Source organism: Hypanus sabinus, unplaced genomic scaffold, assembly GCF_030144855.1.
Source record: "Hypanus sabinus isolate sHypSab1 unplaced genomic scaffold, sHypSab1.hap1 scaffold_486, whole genome shotgun sequence".
NCBI lineage: Eukaryota > Metazoa > Chordata > Chondrichthyes > Myliobatiformes > Dasyatidae > Hypanus > Hypanus sabinus.
In genome coordinates, this window is record NW_026781356.1 from 258,083 (window position 1) to 277,295 (window position 19,213).

General features: G+C 46.9%; 1 protein-coding gene across 1 annotated transcript; it reads left to right on the forward strand.

The window, feature by feature from the left end:
* The first annotated feature begins 602 nt into the window (after nt 1-602).
* Nucleotides 603-14,577, forward strand: LOC132389156 (natural killer cells antigen CD94-like). Its single transcript, XM_059961614.1, has 3 exons — nt 603-741; nt 11,980-12,122; nt 14,061-14,577. The coding sequence occupies exons 1-3, from the start codon at nt 639-641 to the stop codon at nt 14,073-14,075; spliced, it is 261 nt and encodes an 86-aa protein (XP_059817597.1). The 5' UTR covers nt 603-638; the 3' UTR covers nt 14,076-14,577.
* Nucleotides 14,578-19,213: the final 4,636 nt, after the last annotated feature.

Consider the following 19,213-nt stretch of genomic DNA (forward strand, 5'->3'; position numbering starts at 1 on the left):
AAAGGGAGTATCTCTCCCTGCCATAAACTTCCAGGCACTGCCAACTAATGCCTCGATAGTACCCGACGACAGCCGACACGGAGTCCGTCCGAAAACTTCGAGCCTCCGACAAGTCCCTCTGATATCGCCCCCCGAGCGGAATCCTCTGTGGAGCCCCTTCGACCTCGTCCCGGCCGCCGAAACAAGCAAAACGTAGGTCTCAGCGGCCTTCTTCTCCGGAGATTGAATACCGCACAGTCGCAACGGCAGTGAAGCGGGTATTTCAATAGTTTCTCCAGATGTTCCTACACGCTCTCACGTCTGTCTCCATCAAATCAGGATTGTGCACGTATCCCTACTTAACGAGTAATAGATATCCATCTCCAGAGAGGCCGCGCGCGCTGCGTCGCGCCGCCATTTTCTCCTCCTTTACTGGGACACCCTTCACCGTCACACTGACACAACACTCTCTGTGACCCGTGCGGTAGCGAGATATTGTCTCACGTGTCACTGCAAACGCGAAACATCCTTCAACATCTCTCTCAGTATCGCAGATTCGTCAGTCTAAGGTCACCTCTGATCGAAACTACCATGATTTAAACTCAACCCTCCAATCCAAGCTTTCTGCGCTCAACGCTAATCTGTCCGTTATTGAACGAATGCAGAGCGATCTCCATCACCACTTCACTGAGATGGAAACGAAGTACAGATCTGTCAACGAAACCAAGGCTCAAATCTGTGAATTTTTGACCAGCAGAAGAGGTGAGTCATCATTCCACTCTTTCACTTGCTCCTCGTCATAGGGCAGGCATGGAGAGAGGAAGAATCACTCTGTGCTTGACATCGGGAGTGTATGGTTCTGGTATGGAGGGTGATTCACTCTGTTTGACCCGGTGAGTGTATGATGGTGCAGCTTGCAGGAAGTTTCACTCTGTCACTAAACCCAGGAGAGTGTGACGGGACGTTGTGGATGTGGATTCACTCTGTGTCTGACCACGGGATTGTGAGACGTAACATTACAGCCTTACTCTGTGTCTCCTTCCGGGAATGTCTGATGGGACTGTATGAATCCAGCTTCATTCTGTGTCTGACAGCGGGATTGTGTTATGAGACAGTGCCGAGAGAGATTCACCCCATGTCTGACCCCTGAAGTTATGGCACCGTGGAAAGAGCGTTACACTCTGAATCCGGCAGTGTGTGATGGGATCGTGGAGAGAGAGCTTAAGTATGTTTAGGACTCCGGGAGTGAGTGATGGAAGTCGTTAGAGCGGGATTCACTCTGTGTTTGAATCCTAGAGTGTGTGATGAGATCGTGGAGAGACATCTTCTGTCTGCGTCTGATTCCAGGAGTGCGTTATGATACGTAAGTAGGGAGATTCACACTGTGTTGAACACGGGAATGTGTTATGGGACCATGTGGAGGCAGCTTCCCTCTGTGTCTGACACTTTGCTCTGTCGTGTTTCGAGCAGCTGTTGATGGACAATCACACTCCCCCGGAGACATCGGGAGATTTTAAAAAGCGAGCAGATTAACGGAGCGGGGGACGGAGCAGGGGAGACAGAGTAGAAAGGCTGTGCCTCGAGAGGCTTGGGCGGGCAGAGACTTGCTGCCAGTGAGGTAAGGCCGGTTAAAATCCTTTAATTAATTTAATTAATTTCGGTGTTGGTGATAGAGGCACGGTTAGGGCAGTATGTGAGAATTCAGGAGAGCACAATTGTCCCTGATGACTACACCTATAAAAGGTGCATCCAGCTGCGACTCCTGACAAACTGAGTTAGCAAACTGGAACTGGAGCTGGATTAACTTCGGGTCATTTGTTAGACAGAGGCAGAAATAGACAGGAGATTCAGGGAGATAGTTACCCCTAAGAGTCAGGAGGCTGGTAGATGGGTGACTGTCAGGAGAGGGAAGGGGAATAGACAGAAAGAGCAGAGCACCACTTTGGCCGTTCCCATCAACAATAAGTATACCGTTCGGGATACTGTTGGTGGGGTCAAACTACCAGGGACAAGTTGCAGTGGTCAAGTCTCTGGCACCGACTGGACCCTGAACTCAGGAGGGAAAAGCGGAGAAAAGTTGTGTTAGGAGATTCAATAGTTTGAGGGGGTAGATAAGTGGTTCTGCGGGAGAGATCGAGAAACTCGGATGGTCTGTTGCCTTCCTGGTGCCAGGGTCCGCGATATCTCGCATCGAGTTCTCAGTATTCTCAAGAGGGAGTGCGAGTAGCCAGATGTCGTGGTCCATGTACGGAACAATGATGTGGATAGGAAGAAGGAGGAGGTCCTGTAAGGAGAGTTAGGTGCAAATTTGAAGGACAGGACAGGCAGAGTTGGAATCGCAGGATTGCTCCCGTGCCACGTGCTGGTGAGGACAGACACAGAAGGATAATGCAGTTAAATACCTGGCTGGTGCCGGTGCAGGATATGGGCTTCCTGTTTCCGGACAGCTGGCCTTGTTCTAGGGAACTTGGGACTTATTCCGACATGAAGGGTTGCACCTGAACTGGAGGGGGACTCGGATCCTTGCGGGAAGGTTTGCCAGTGCTGCTCCGGGAGATTTAAACTAGATTTGTAGAGGGTGCGGAACAGAGTGTTAGAGCAGATAGTGAGGTGGAGGAGGATAATGGTCATGTGAGAACCGCAAGTATAGAATGGAGTAATGCCAGAATTTATATATAAAGAGGCTTTAAGGAAAGAGAAGCAGAATAACGGGTGTACAGGTAGTAAGGTAGAAGGGCTAGAATGCGATACCTGAATGCAAGCAGCATCAGAAGCAAAGGTAATGAACTGTGAGCTTGGATACATACATGTAATTATGACGTACTGGTCATTGCAGAGACTTGGCTGGCACCAGGGCAGGAATGGATTCTAAACATTCCTGAATTGCAGTGCTTTAAAAGGGATAGAGAGTGGGGGAAAGGTGAGGAGGTGTCGCATTACTGGTCAAGGATATTGTTAGAGCTCTTTGAGGAGGTGACAGGCATATAGATGATGGTAGTGCAGTGGATGAGATCTGCATGGATTTTAATAAGGCACTTGACAAGGATCCTCACGGCAGGCTTATTCAGAAAGTCAGAAATCATGGGATCCCAGGATGTTTATCCAGGGGGATTCAGAATTGGCTTGTCTGCTGAAAGCAGACGGTCGTGGTGGAGGGGATACATTGGGATTGGCTGAATGTGACTGGTGGTGTCCAACAAGGATCCCTACTTACCGTGATTTTTATTAATGATCTGGATGTGTGCGTAGAATTGTGGGTTAGGCAGTTTTCAGACGACACAAAGATTGGTGGTGTTGTGGATAATGTAGAGGATTGTCGAAGGTTGCAGAGAGACATTGATAGGATGCAGGAATGGGCTGAGAAGTGGCAGATGGAATTCAACCCGGAGAAGTGTGAGGTGGTAAACTTTGGAAGGACAAACTCCAAGGCAGAGTACAAAGTAAAAGGCAGGATACTTGGTAGTGTGGAGGAGCAGAGGGCTCAGGGGGTACATGTCCACATAATCCTGAAAGTTGCCTCCCAGGTAGTTAGGGTAGGTAAGAATGCTTATGGAGTGTTAGCTTTCAGTCGAGGGATGGAGTTTAAGAGTCGCGAGGTAATGATGAAGCTCTATAAAACTCTGGTTAGGCCACACTTGGAGTACTGTGTCCAGTTCTGGTCGCTTAACTATAGGAAGGATGTGGAGCATTGGAAAGGGTACAGAGGAGATTTACCAGTATGCTGCCTGGTTTAGAGAGTATGGATTAGGATCAGAGATTAAGGGAGCTAGGGCTTTACTCTTTGGAGAGAAGGAGGATGAGAGGATACATGATAGAGTTGTGCAAAATATTAAGAGGAATAGACAGAGTGGACAGCCAGCTCCTCTTCCCCAGGGCTTTACTGCTCAGTACAAGAGGACATGGCTTTCAGGTAAGTGAAGGGAAGTTCAAGGGGGATATTATAGGGCGGCCTTTCACTCAGAGAGTGGTTGGTGCATGGAATGGACTGCCTGAGTCTGTGGTGGAGGCAAATACACTAAATGACTTTTTTAATTGATTTTTTTTACCTTCCTACTATTACTACAACAAAATGAATATTAATACAGTGCAAGATAAACATAAAATAATATAATCAAATCAATGATTCAAAAACATAATAGAATCAAGCAACGTTTGTATTCACACCCCCTGCACAAGAAAAAAATCTCCAGACCAACCACTGCAAGATGTAAAAAAAATATTAATTGGAGCATTCAAAACCCCAAAACTGTAAATGATAATATGAACAATAAATTATAATGCCTACTGCCAAAGAGTGAGAAACAAACTAAAAATAAGGGACTGAAAAGAAGACTTAATTGAAAGAGGAGTTATGAAAATATTCAAAATGTCCCCTCACCTTCTGAAACTTTATATCCGAATTCAGATGTGAGTAGTGAACTTTATTAAAGTCTAAACGGGATATAATATCAGTAAGCCATTTAGCATGTGTGGGTGGTGCAACATCTCTCCACCTAAGAAGAATTACACGTCCAGCCAAAACCGAAGCAAAATATTCTGTTCGACGGTTAGCCGGAATCAAATGTATATTTGCCTCACCCAAGGTACCAAAAAGAGCAATGGAGAGTAAGATTCTAAGTGTCAATTAAGAATATGGGATAAGGTTAAGAAAAAGTCTCTCCAAAATTCCTCTAGACCAGGTCGGGCTCAATACATATCGATAAGAGAAGCCTAGCCCCCTTTACACTTGTCACAAGAAGGACTAATGTTATGGTAAAATCGGGACAATTTAGATTTAGACATGTGAGCCTATGTACAATCTTAAACTGTAAAACAGCAGTGACGAGCACAAAAAGAAGTTGAATTAACTGACTTACGAAATGAGTCCAGAACCGCAACAGATAAAATATAAACATTTCAGTCATGCTCCCAAGCCGTTCTAATTTTATCAAAGGGGGCACAACTTTTTTCTCAAGCACCGCAGGAAAATTGGACAATAAAGGATCAATGGAATGTCTAATGAAAAGATATCTAAAGAACTGGGCATTAGGTAGATTGAACTTTGCAGAAAGTTGTTGGAAATTTTCGAAACGATTATCAATTATAAGTTCTTAAAATGCCTAATGCCCTTTCTGTACCAATCATGAAATGTTGAATCTTGCATGGAAGGATAGAAAAGATGATTATGCAAGATAAGACTAGAAAGAGAGACAGCATGAAGGCCATTACAATTTCTAAACTAGGCCCACATTCTCAGAGTATGTCTAATAAGAGGATTAACAATTAGTGTAGGCAAACAGCTAGGGAGTGCAGATCCAAGAAGTTCAGAAATAGAGTAAACCTCAGGGGAGGCTAACTCCATTGTCACCCATTTAGGACAATCAGATTGGTTACGAAAAAAGGACCAGAAAGCAAGATAGCGAATATTAGCCGCCCAGAGGTATAAACGGAAATTAGGTAAAACCATAAAATTTTTTCTTCAGATTTTTTGAGGTAAGCTTTATTAAGTATAGAACGTTTGCCCTTCCATAAATAGGACAAGATAATGGAGTTTAAGGAGTCAAAAAAATCTTTAGGAAAAAATGGAATAGATTGAAATAAGCATATAATTTATGAGGGATATACATTTAAATAACATTAACGCTACCTACCAGAGACATAGATAAGGGTGACCACTGTGACAAACTCTGTTGTGTAGCGTTCAGAAGATAAGCACAATATTCACGAAAAAGATCCGTGAAATTCCTTGTAAGTGTAATACCAAGGAAAGTAAATTGATTATTAACTGCTTTAAAGGGAGGTCACGAAATACTAATGTTTGAGATTCTTTATTAATTTGAAAGTGTTCACACTTGTGTAGATTGAGTTTATAGCCAAAAAGCTGGCGAAATTGATCTAGAAGTAAGAACATTGGGTAAGGAAATGCACGGATTTCACACGTGAAATTCAGGCGACTACGATATAGGTATATGGAGGAATTTAAGGTGGGGGGTATATATGGGAGGCAAGTTTTAAGGGTCAGGATAACATTATGGGCTGAATGGCCTGCACTGTGCTGTACTATGCTATGTTCCATGCCTAAGTTCATTTGTCACGTGTGCTGAGGACGTTTTTTTCCGTGTCTCAAAGCTGGAGTGTGTGATGGGGCCGTGGAGTGTGGTATTCACTTTGTGTCTGACCAAGGCCGTGTGTGATGAGACGGTGTGGATGGAGCTTCACTCTGTGTCTAACCCCAGGAGTGTGTCATGGGGTCGTGGAGAGACGGATTCACAATGTGTCTGACCAAGGCAGTGCGTGATTGAACAGTGTGGATGGAGCATCACTCTGTTGCTCTCCACAAGACCATGTGATGTGACAGTGAGCAACCTGAGCTCATGATGGACTTTAGGGAGAAAGAGCTTCACTCTCTGTCTGACCTCTGTAGGGAATGATGCAAAAGCGTAATGTGTTTGTCCATTGGATTCTGTGAGTGGACACTCATATTGAGTTTCACTGCCGGAATTCGTGATAGGAGGGTCTGGAGTGTGTTTGTATCTGGTACCGGAAATGTGTTATGGGGAAGTTTGGAGGGCGCCTCAGTTTGTGCCATACGACGGGAGTTTATGATGGAACGCTGTAGAGGGAGCTTCACCCCGGGTCTGACCGCAGGACTGTGTGATGGGACGGTGTGGAGGTAGATTCACTCTGTGTCTGACTCCGAGAATGTGTGATGGGACGGTGTGGAGGGAGATTCACTCTGTGTCTGACTCCGGGAGTGTGAGATGGGACGGTGTGGAGGGAGATTCACTCTGTGTCTGACTCCGAGAATGTGTGATGGGACGGTGTGGAGGGAGATTCACTCTGTGTCTGACTCCGGGAGTGTGAGATGGGACTTTGTGGAGGGAGATTCACTCTGCGTCTGACCCCGGGAGTGTGTGATGGGACGGTGTCGAGGGAGATTCACTCTGAGTCTGACCCCGGGAATGTGTTTTGGGAACTTCTGTGCATGTCTGACATCGGGAATATGTGATGGGACAGGGCAGATGAGATTCACTCTTTCTCTGCCCCTTCGAGTCTGAGAGATCGGACGGTTCGCAGCGAAATCCGGTAGTGTGTGTTGGGACGCTGAGGAGGTGACCGTATTCTATACCAACTGCCGGACGGACGGAGGGAGATTTTCTGCTTTTTTTTTTGTAATTTCCAAAGCAATCTTGTTCCCAGGACTGAATCAGAAATAAAGAGAGGTGTTATTTAATAAAAAAACGTTTGAAACATCCCACGATGAAGCGAAGCAGATTTATTCAAACTCTGATTCAAATTTTCTTGTAATAAATGCTCGGACGTAAGATGTATGTGTCAGATCGACTGAAGATATATCCACACCTGAGTGAAGCTCTCTCCACACCATCCCATCACACACTCCCGGGGTCAGACACAGAGTGAATCTCCCTCCACACCGTCCCATCACACACTCCCGGGGTCAGACACAAAGTGAATCTCCCTCCACACCGTCCATCACACACTCCCGGGGTCAGACACAAAGTGAATCTCCCTCCACACCGTCCCATCACACATTCCCGGGGTCAGACACTGAGTGAATCACCCTCCACACCGTCCCATCACACATTCCCGGGGTCAGACACTGAGTGAATCACCCTCCACACCGTCCCATCACACATTCCCGGGGTCAGACAGTGAGTGAATCACCCTCCACACCGCCCCATCACACATTCCCGGGGTCAGACACAAAGTGAATCTCCCTCCACACCGTCCCATCACACATTCCCGGGGTCAGACACTGAGTGAATCACCCTCCGCACCGTCCCATCACACACTCCCGGGGTCAGACACAAAGTGAATCTCCCTCCACACCGTCCCATCACACACTCCCGGGAAGAGAAAGAAAGTGTTGTTCCGTATATCTTGATCGACCTCAATCATTAATGAAAGCAATTTAATTTCACTGAATTTTGTTAACAAATCTGTCCGCGAGCATGACGGTTCATACTGTTTTGCAAAATGCCAATCCAAGGGAAACTTGGAGTCTTGCTAGTTTTTGAGGTGAGGGTTTGTCATGGGATTGTTACAGGCTCCGAGAAGGGCGTGTGCAGTGGCTTTTGTTTGGGGCTGAACAGGCTGTGGGAACATTGTGTGCAGTGGGATTAGTTTTACGGACTGCCGAGGACTGTGAGGAGAGGTTAGGCATTCGGAGCATTTTTGGGACAGAAAAAGGTGTGCGGAGGGTTCGTGGGGCAGTTCGATTTGCTTGGGGACTGACGCAGTTCTGTGGGGAGAAAATGCGTCAGTCGGAGGCCTTTGGGAACGGACACAGTGGGGAGGGAGTGCGGCACTGGGAATAATTTGGGACACATCGATCAATTGGGGGGGGGGGGGAGTGTGAGCAATTGGATTAGTTTGCGAACCGAGACGGGCTGTTGCGAGAGAGTGTGTTGTTGAATTAACTCAGGTTTTTAGGGAGGAGGTTGGGCAGTGTAAATACTTTGGAGACGGGCACGGGGCTCTGGTGTGAGAGTGGGAAGTGCGAGGGTTTTGGCGACCGACACGGGCCTGTGTGAAGATAGTCAGGCAGTGGGTTTACCTTGGGGACCTAAAGAGATCTGTCGGGTGAGAGTGGGAAGTGCGAGTATTTTGGAGTAGAGAAGGGAGGGTGGAAGAAAAGGAGAGCTGTAGTTATAGGAGACTCGATAGTTAGAGGTACAGACAGAAGGTTCTGTGGTCGTGACAGAGAATCCTGGATAGCTTGTTGCCTCCCGGGTACCAGTATCAGGGATGTCTCTGATCTCGTGCCCAGCATTGTGATGTGGGAGGGTGAGCAGCTATATATCATGTTTCTCATCGGTACCAATGACGTAGGAAGAAAGATTGAGGTGGTCCTGAAGAATGAGTATAGAGAGCTTGGTAGCAAGTTAAAATCAGGACAATGAGTACAGTCATTTCAGGATCGCTACCTGCGTCACGTGCCCGTGATGCTCTGGAGGATGCACACATGGCTGAAGATCTGGAGTAGGGAGCATAATTTCAGATTTTTGGATAATTGGGACCTCTTCTGTTGCAGGTGGCACGCACAAGAGAGAGGTGTTAAATCTAAACTACAGGGGTATCCAATATAATTGCAGGGGGCTTTGCCAGGTATTGGAGCGGGGGGGAGGCAGTTAAACGAGATTTGCAGGGGGATGTGAACCAGAATGGCAGAGCAGATAGTGGAGGGGTGGTGAAAATAAATGATGTTAAAAGTTCATGGTAGGTAAGAAATAGAAGGGTTGTGTGTGGTGGTAATAAGCTTCTGATGTGTGTCTATTGCAATTCAAGGAGGATTGTGGGGAAAGCTGCCAAGCCGAGGGCGTGGATTGACACATGCAATTATGACATTGTAGACATTAGTGAAACTTGGCCGCAGGAGTGGCAGGACAGGCAGCTTAGTATTCCAGAGTTCCGATGGTTCAGACTTGATAAACGCAGAAGGATGAAGGGTGGGGTGATGGCATTGCTGGAGAGGGAAAATGTTACAGCAGTGCTCAGGCAGGGCATTAGAGGGCTAGTCTACCGAGGTCATATGGGTGGAGCACAGCTGAGAAACAGGAAAGTTATGACCACATTAACATGTTTGTATTATAGACCACCCAATAGTCAGCGAGAACTGGTGGAGCAAATCTGCAGAGAGATAGCAGACAACCGCAGGAAATATAAAGCTGTGATAGTAGGGGATTTTAATTTCCCACATATTGATTGGCACTCCCATTCTGTTAAAGGTTTAGAGGTGTTAGAGTTTGTAAAATGTGTTTAGGAAAGTTTTCTAAATCCATATGTAAATGTAATGACAAGAGAGGAAGCAACATTAGTTCTCCCATTTCGAAACAAGTTAAGACAAGTGACGGAAGTGTGTGCAGGGAAGCACTTTGTGTATAGTGATGATAACGCCATTAGCTTCAACTTGACCATGGAAAAAATATAGATCTCGTACTCGGATTGAGGTACTAAACTGGGGAAAGGCCAAATTTGAAGAAATGTGAAAGGATCTAAAAAGCGTAGATTGGGACAGGTTGCTCTCTGGCAGGGATGTGATTAGCAAGTGGGAGTCCTTCAGAGCAGAAATTTTGAGAGAGCAGTGTCTGTATGCTCCTGTCAGGGTTAAAGGAAAAATGAATAAGAATACGAAAAATTGGTTTTCAAGGGATATTGGAAATCTGATAAATAAGAAGAGAACCATAAATGACAAGTCTAGACAAACGGAGCAAATAAGGCGCTTGAGGAGTATAAATGTGCAAGAACATACTTAAGAAATGAATCAGGCGTGCTACAGGAAGCCATGAGGTTGCTTTGGCAGTCAAGTTGAACGATATTACTTTTAACTACTTGGGTTAAAAGAGGCACGACTGCGCAGGCGCGTGAACTCGGCGCGGATTAGATGAAATATCTACAAGAAAAAATGAATGTTGAAAGGGTTGGACAGAGTAGATGCGGAAAGGCTGCTTCCCTTGGTGGTTGAGGCCAAGACAAGAGGCCACCGTCTTAGAAATAGAGTGTACCCATTTAAAACAGAGTTGAGGAGAATTTCTTTTAGCCAGAGCGTGGTGGATTTGTGGAATTCGTTGCCACATTCAGCTGTGGATGCCCGATCATTTAAGGTGTTTGACGATGAGATTGATAGGTATCTAATTAGTCCGTTTATCAAGGGATATAGGGAAGAAGCCCGAAAATTTAACTAGACGAGAGAATGGTTTAGTTCATGGTGGAGTGATAGAGCAGACTCAATGGGCCGAACGGCCTACTTCTGCTCCTTTGTCCTTGGATATTGTGATTCCATCATGTAAATCATTGCTATACAACATAAACATAAGCGGTGACAACATCGACTCCTGCGGAACACAACCAGTCACTGGCAGCCGACCAGAAAAGGATCCTGTTATTCCCACTCACACCCCTCAACGTGACACCGTCACACCGCTCACTGCGGCACCAACACACGATTCACCGTGACGCCGGCACCCCGCTCACCATCTCTCTCAGCGTTACAGATCCGTCAGTGTCAGATCGCATCCAATACCGGAGCCTTTTGAAAAAAATATCAGGACATGAACAGGACCCAGCATCAACTGCAACTCCACGAGCTGAACTCAACCCTTAAAAGCAGGAAATCCGAGATTCCCGACTGGATCCAAGGACCTGTCTCAAGAATGTTTCGGCCCTCAACAACAACGTCTCCATCTTCATAAGCAAATTGTTTGTCGTCGAAAGCAAGCGCTCCATCCTTGAAAACAAATTGCTGGTCCTGGAAAACATCCTCTCCGTCCTGAACTCTGATCTGTCTGATCAGCATCAAACGCAAACTGATCTCCGAGGCAAATTCAATGACCGCGAAATGAAGTGCGAAAATCTCAGCCAAACCAAGACTGAAATCTGTAAAATGCTGAGCAGCAGAAATGCTGAGGTAATATCAGATATTTTCCCGCACCTAATCAGAAGGCAGAGAGGGAGGGGAGGGTGTAGTCTCTGGCTGTTCTCGGGAAAGTGCGCTGAGACGTGCGGCGAGACCGCCACCTGGTGTCTGAACGCTGGCAGTGCGTCAGGGAACCTGCTGTCTCAACCCGGGAGTGCGTTATTGCGGCGCCACAGGGAAGCTTCACTCTGCGTTCACAGGACGAGCAAAGAAGCTCTAATCCCCAAAATGAGTGATGTAATAGTGTTGTGGGAGCTTCGCGCTGTGTCTGACCCCGAGACTGTGTGATGGGACTATGTGGAGCTAGTTACACTCTGTGTCTGACCCCGGCATTTCGTGATGGGACACTGTGGAGGAAGTTTCACTCTGTGTGTCTGACCCCGGGAGTGTCTGATGCAACGGTGTGGAGGGAGATTCACTCTGCGTCTGAACCCGGGAGTCTGTGATGCGAAGGTGTGGAGGGATCTTCACTCTGTGTCTGACCCCTGGTGTGTGTGATGGGACTGTGCGGCGGGTTCCTCATTCTGCATCTGACACTCAGCGGATGTAATGAGTAATTCACTGTTCTTGCTTCTGATTTCCAGAGCAAACATGTTCCAAGGATTGGATCAGAAATGAAGACCTGTGTTATTTCATTTCCTCGTTTGAAAGTTCTTACCAGGGGGCGAAGCAACTCTGTTCTATCGCTGATTCAAAACTTCTTCAAATAATTTCAGAGGAGAAAGAGGTATGTGTCTGATGGATAGATAATATATCCAGATCAGATTGAATCTTCCTGCACACCGTCCCAACACACACTCCCTGGGTCAGTCACATAGTGAATCTCCCTCCACACCGTCCTGTCTCACACTCCCGGGGTCAGACACAGAGTGAATCTCACTCCACACCGTCCCATCACACACTCCCGGGGCCAGACACAGAGTGAATCTCCCTCCACACCGTCATATCTCACACTCCCGGGGTCAGACAAAGAGTAAATCTCCCTCCACACCGTCCTATCTCACACTCCCGGGGTCAGACACACAGTGACGCTCCTTATATTGTGATCGAATTCAATCATTAATGATTGCAAATTAATTTCACAGAATTTTATTAACAACCGTGTCCGCGGCCAAGACGGTTTATACTGGATTGGAACATGCAAGGCGGGGTGAGATTTGGGGTCAGGCCTGATTTTCGAAAGGGATTGGGTAGTGGGATTAATTCTGGGTACAGGCACATGTCTATGGGGGAGGCGCGGTACGGGGAGCTTTTGGGTGCTGCCTCTATTCAGTGGTGAGAGGTGGGTCACTGCGGATATTTTGGGGACAGAAATGGGTCTATGGGGAGAGAGTAAGACAGTAGGAGTATTTTGTGTCCTGATATCCCCGTAGGAAGGGACTGGACATTGTGATTAATTTGTTGACCGGCGCAGTCTATGTGAAGAATATGGAAAGCGGGAGTGTTTCGGGGACTGTGGTCTGTAGGTCAATGGGGAGAAAATGCGTCTGTGGGAGTGTTTGGGGAGGGACACTGTGGACACGGAGTGGGGTACTCCGATTAAGTTGGGACTGACACGGGTCTGTGGGGTGAGATTAGGCAATGCGATTAGTCTGTGACCGACACGGGCTCTTGGTAGAGCGCGGACAGTTGGTTTAATCTGTGGGCTGACATGGACTGTGGGAAGAGAGTGTTTTGGTGATTGACACAGGTCTGCAGGGAGAAGGTTGGACAGTGGGATCATATTGGGGGCAGACTGAGGGCTGATGGGTGAGAGTGGGAAGTGCAAGTATTTTCGGGACAGACACGCGGCATTAGGACAGAGAGAGTCAGTGGGAGTATTTTGGGGATAGAGACCGGGCTGTGAAGAGACTGGAGCAACAGGATGAAATTGGGGACTGGCAGGTTTCCATGGGGGGTAAAGACGGCTTTGGGAGTATCTTGGGGACTGCCATTGGGCCGTGGGGAGATGCTGTGGCTCTGGGAGTAAGTTGGGGTGTGACAGGTTACTGTGAGGAGAAAGTGTGATCGTGGGGTTATTTTGGGGACTGAAAATGCTCTGAGGGTAGAGCGTTGGGCAAAGGATTATTCGGGGACTGACAGTGTCTCGGAGAATGGGTGAGTGCGATTATTTTAGAAACTGGAACAAGTATGTTGGGAGAGAGAAGGTCAATTGGAGTATTTTGGAGACTGACACCGGTCGGTGAGGAGAGATTGAGTCAGTGGGAGTATTTTGGGGACTGACACTGGTCGGTGAGTAGAGACTGAGTCAGGGGGAGTATTTTGGGGACTGACAGCGGTCGGTGTGTAGAGATTGAGTCAGTGGGAGTATTTTGGGGACTGACACCAGTCGCTGAGGAGAGACTGAGTCAGTGGGAATATTTTGGGGACGGACACCGGTCGGTGAGGAGAGATTGAGTCAGTGGGAGTATTTTGGGGACTGACACCGGTCGGTGAGGAGAGATTGTGTCAGTGGCAGTATTTTGGGGACGGACACCGGTCAGTGAGCGGAGATTGAGTCAGTGGGAGTATTTTGGGGGACTGACACCGGTCGGTGAGGAGAGATTGAGTCAGTGTGAGTGTTCTGGGGACTGACACCGGTCGTTGAGGCGAAATTGAGTCAGTGGGTGTATTTTGGGGACTGATTGTTTTGTCCCTTTTGAAACTCTTTACCCTTCCTTCACAGGAAAACGGTCTCTAACGTCGTGTACAAGGTGAACTCTGGAAAGTTCGAATGCAATGAATGTAAATCCGGTTGGCTTGGCAGTTGCAAAAATGGTCAGCACCGTTTCATTTGTGAGAAGCCCGCAGCTTTGCGTCCGGATATTCCTGAAAAGATCCGGGATCTTTGTCAAAAGTCCGCGTAGCCGACGTAAATCAAGTGACATTATTCTCTAACCACAATTCCTGCTCTCTCACCGACTCTGACAACCGAATCAGTTCTGCCCCTTGCCCCTACCCTATACTTTCTCTACCTATGGCATTCTTTTTCGCAATCTTGCTCTCTCTTTACACTCCTACTTCTGATCTCTCTGTCATAACTTCTTCCCATCCATCTTCCAATATTTCATCCCCATTTTCCTTCCCGTCACTTTCCTGCCTCCCGCTCCCAGCATCAAAGGACTGCATCGCATATCCGTAACTTATCCGCCCTGAGCTTTGTATCTTTGTATGATCAATACGTGAGAAGTATGTAAAATTAATGTAAGGTGCAAAAAGATAAAACAAAAATCACGCAAAAATGTCGTGCCGGTGCTCCAACATTCAAAAGTGTGATGCGTAGGTGAAGAAGGTGTTCCAGGATCTTTGAGCATTCACTCTTCTGTGTCTCTTTCCCGATGGTAGTAATGAGCAGGGAGCTGGTCCCCGGGGTGATGGCATCGCATCGCATCTTGAGGATGTCCTCGAGGCTGGGGAGGGTTGTGCCCATGATAGAGCTGTTTGATTCTACACCACTCGCACGCCTCTGGTGACCTTGTGCATTGAAGCCTCCACACCAGGCGGCGATGCAACTAGTCAGACTTCTCCCAGCGATCACTTTCTCGTCTTCAATGAAAGAACAAATCCTCTCCAACGTCAAGCACTGTAATTCCTTCTGCAACGAGAGATCTATGGTGGTGATGGGAAGTGTAGAGTATTGCTTGGAATACACTGAAACGTAGACTCGAAATAAACAAGACGACAGTAAAGACATCTAAAGTTTGTATCACAAAGGATAGTTCTCGATATGAATTTCCTACGGTTGAGCACTGAGTGCTCAGCTCGGTGACGTCAACGGCGGACTTTCCATAAAGCAATGTTGACGAGCAATAATGAGTCTAAAAGGGAAACTGTCAGCTCTCCACACTCCGGGGAATGGGCGTGCCGGCTTTTGGAAGCCTGGCGCTGTTCAGTCGGGAGCATGACACCTTCTCCGTGTTTGCATGAATGTGTTCTACATTCTTCCTATGAAGAGGCAACCAGAACGAAACACAATACTCCAAGTGTGTTCTAAACTCATGGCTCTTAAACTCAGTCCCCTGACTTGTGAAGGCCCACAAAAGTCAGACCATGACATATAGGAGCAGAAATAGGCCATCGAGCCTGCTGCGTCAATTTATCATGCCTGATCCATGTCCGTCCCCCCACCCCCAATCTTCTGCCTTTTCACCTTCATGCCCTGACTAATCAAGAATCTAACAACCTCCGACATCAATACACACACTGTCGGTTTCCACAGCCGCCTGTGTAACTCATTTCACAGATTTACCATACTCTGGCTGAACACATTCCTCCCAGTAACAGCTCTAAAAGGACGCATCTTCATTGCGATGTGGGTCCACCGGTCTCGCCATGGGGAACCTTCTCTCCACATCAACTTTTTCGAAGCCTTTGAACATTCGATCGATTTCAACTACAACCCTCTTCCCAGAGCCCCCTCATTCTTCAAACGCTCCAGATCTGATAAGCGTTTCGATCCCGGAATCATTCCCGTGACCTTCCTTTCAACCCTTCTCAATGCCAAGCTCATCTAGCCGGTGTAGATAATGGACCGGGAACCGCCCAGAGTATTTCCAAGTGAGGCCTCACCAGTGCATTCCAAGACGCAATGTTGACGAGCGATAATTGTCAGTCTGACCCTTATAGGGAAAGTGTCAGCTCTCCACACTCCGGGGAATGGGCGTGCCGGCTTCTGGAAGCCTGGCGCTGTTCAGTCGGGATCATGACACCTTCGTGTTTGCATGAATGTGTTGGTCCCACCAGGACAGATCCACTGAGATGCTGACACCCGGCAACACAGCAACCTAAAATCAGACCATGAGATAGAGGAGCAGAATTAGGCCATCGAGTCTGCTGAGCCATTTCATCATGTCTGACCCAGGTCCCCCTCGGCGCCAGTCTCCTGCCTTTCCACCGTATCCCTTCATGGTCTGAGTAATCAACAACCTGTTCAACTCTGACTTCAATATATCTAAAGTCAGACTCCACAGCCGCCTGTGCTACCCATTCCACAGACTTACCACACTGTGAGGAAATACATCCCTCCTGAGATGGGATCTTAAGTTTCATTCCCTTTGCTCATTCATTGTTCATTAAGTTTCATTCCTTTTAAGGAGAGAGAGAGTGAGAGAAAGCGAGAGAGAGAGAGAGAGAGAGAGAGAGAGAGAGAGAGAGAGAGAGAGAGAGAGAGAGAGAGAGAGAGAGAGAGAGAGAGAGAGAGAGAGAGAGAGAGAGAGAGAGAGAGAGAGAGAGAGGGAGAGAGAGAGAGAGGAGAGAGAGAGAGAGAGAGAGAGAGAGAGAGAGAGAGAGAGAGAGAGAGAGAGAGAGAGAGAGAGAGAGAGGAGAGAGAGGAGAGAGAGAGAGAGAGAGAGACGGAATAGTCTTCTACCGCTGCCCGAGTTGCTATGGAGAGAGAGGAGGAGTTAGATGATGGGCAGCTGATGTTCAGCGTGTGGGAGGTCGACTGTCTTTCTCACAGACAAACAGAAGAGTCTCACAGAGGCTGGTGACGAAGGAGTCACTGGATGAACTCTTCGAGTGCACACGAGGGTGGTTTGAGGATCGATCAAGTGAGATTGATCAGAGGCCGTCACAGTGAGTGCAAGGGTGACGCTGTGCAAACTACCGGTGTGTTTAACCCTGGCCTGGGTGAGCAGATTTTCCACTGAAGTCGGTACCCTTAGGGGAGTCACCTTTGACTAACTTGAAGAATTCAGAGGAGAAGGGCAAGACCGACGACCCCTGTTTATTCAGATTACAAATACCTCTCTCTCACCTCAGTTCTGTGGATTGAACTGAACTTTCTTACAGACCATCGTCAGACTGTAACTCTTCCCACACGAAATTGAATGAGTTTGGGAAGAATAATTTCGAACAGTTCACAAGATAAAGTTCAGCATAAAGTTACAAGAATACCGATAAAAAGTTCAGGGAGCATTGGTTCTGAAATTATCTCTGAATGAAACAACCTTCAGATATCTAACAATCCAAATCACTGAATCTGTTCGCATCCTCAGAGTAGTGTGTGAGGGCATATTTGCCAAAACCAGTAAACATTCACATACTGGCCTGCACGCTCCTCGCTCATCAATGAGCGTTACAAATAAATGTGCATCTCTACATTGTCGGACACATCACTAAATCTGTTCACATCCCCAGACTGTTGTGCGAGGGCAAATTTGCCGACACCGCCCTAAATCTGCGTAATCCCAGAAATCAGTCCTCTCTCCATACACACTGATTCTCCATCATGCATAATAGATTATCTCAGAGGGAATCATTTCAAATCGGTCAGAAAATGACTGCTTCGACGTTACAATCAGCACGAATCTCAAAATGCAGCTGCAATTCCAGATCATTTGACCTGTTCACCTCCATATTAGACAACAGACGCCTAAATCTGCGCACATTCCCAAGCGTATTCAACCATAAATCTGTGCGCATGACCCGAGTAAGAGCTCGCCCTGAATCCACATGCACTCCAATTCTGACGACAAACCCACATGCACGCTGGATTATCCGAAATAACGAGTCCGGTCAAACAGTTTCACAAAATAGCTTCGCATTCAAAAATCTAAAACAAACTTCCGAATTCTATTATTAAAGTATATATAAGTGAAACAACATTGTAATTCGTCACGCCCCGCCCCAATACACCGACACACCCAAATCCGTGTGTACCCAAACTCGCTGCGCACATGTCAAAATCTCTGAGAACCCCCAAATCCGAGTCCGCCCCTATATGTACAATTGTTTATCCTAGACAGAGAAACATTTCAAACATTTCACAAGATAGCTCAATCCACTTTAAAAAAATAGCAAGAACAAGGCTCAACGTTAAAGTGTATTATTTATCCAAGTATCCGTAAAATAAGCAATTTGAATTTTGGCATTATACCCAATTCCTGCGACAAACAAAATGCACGTGCACTCCCAAATCCGTAAGCACACCCAAATGGGTGCGCACTCCGAACCTGTCAACACCTCCACTTACAGATTTGGTTATCCGAGAGGAGAAATCATTTCAAATAGTTCAGAAAGTAGCAACTTCCAACTTAAAAATCGTAGCAAGAGCAGAGTAGAAAACTGGAAGTGTATTTATTAATAAAGTATATATCAATTAAACAACCGTGAGATTTGTCAGGATCCCAAATCCGGGGAGCATCGAAGACCGTGTACCCTCACCAAACCTGCTGATACTCACGTGTACACATTTGATTTTTCCAAAGGAAGGATTGCTTTAGAGTGACAGCGTTCACCTTAAAGAAATCGCGAGGACCAAATTCAGACTGAAGTCCTGTGCACCCATATTGGTTTGTGCAATTTATTGCAATTAGAAAGCACCATCAAAATCCAAATCCACACACCACTGTGCACAAGTACTCGCCGAAACCAAGACCAAATCTGCATGAAACCCCAAATCCAGTGATTTCAGTAAATCTGTTCGCATCGCAAATTGGTCGCCACCCATATATGCCGAAGCACCCCTAAATCTGCGCAAACCCAAATTCGGTGCGCACCCAACCCTCTGACACCCGAGAGGCATAAGGGATTATCAATCAATACAGAAAATGACCGTCTCGTGGTCAGCAAGCCATGTGTGCGCCAAAGTCCTTTTGCAGATCGACGACACACCGATCAACCCAAATCTGTGTGCAGCCCCGTAGTCAAGACTACACTAAAATCCGGATCACTAATCCTGCAGCCCCACATCTGCGCACATCCTCAAATACCACAGGCATATTAGAAGACCAGACGGATAATCATTGTTAACAGAAAATGGCTGTCTGGTAAAAACCACCACGTCACCAAATCGACATGCACTCACAAAAACGTGGAGATTCTACCCTAAATTTGCTA

Bases quoted from the DNA above. Each gene is read 5' to 3' on its own strand.
- LOC132389156 (XM_059961614.1), top strand. From the start codon at position 639: ATGCAGAGCGATCTCCATCACCACTTCACTGAGATGGAAACGAAGTAC. The intron at 742-11,979 runs GTGAGTCATCAT...TCTGATTTCCAG, and splicing joins ATTTTTGACCAGCAGAAGAG to AGCAAACATGTTCCAAGGAT.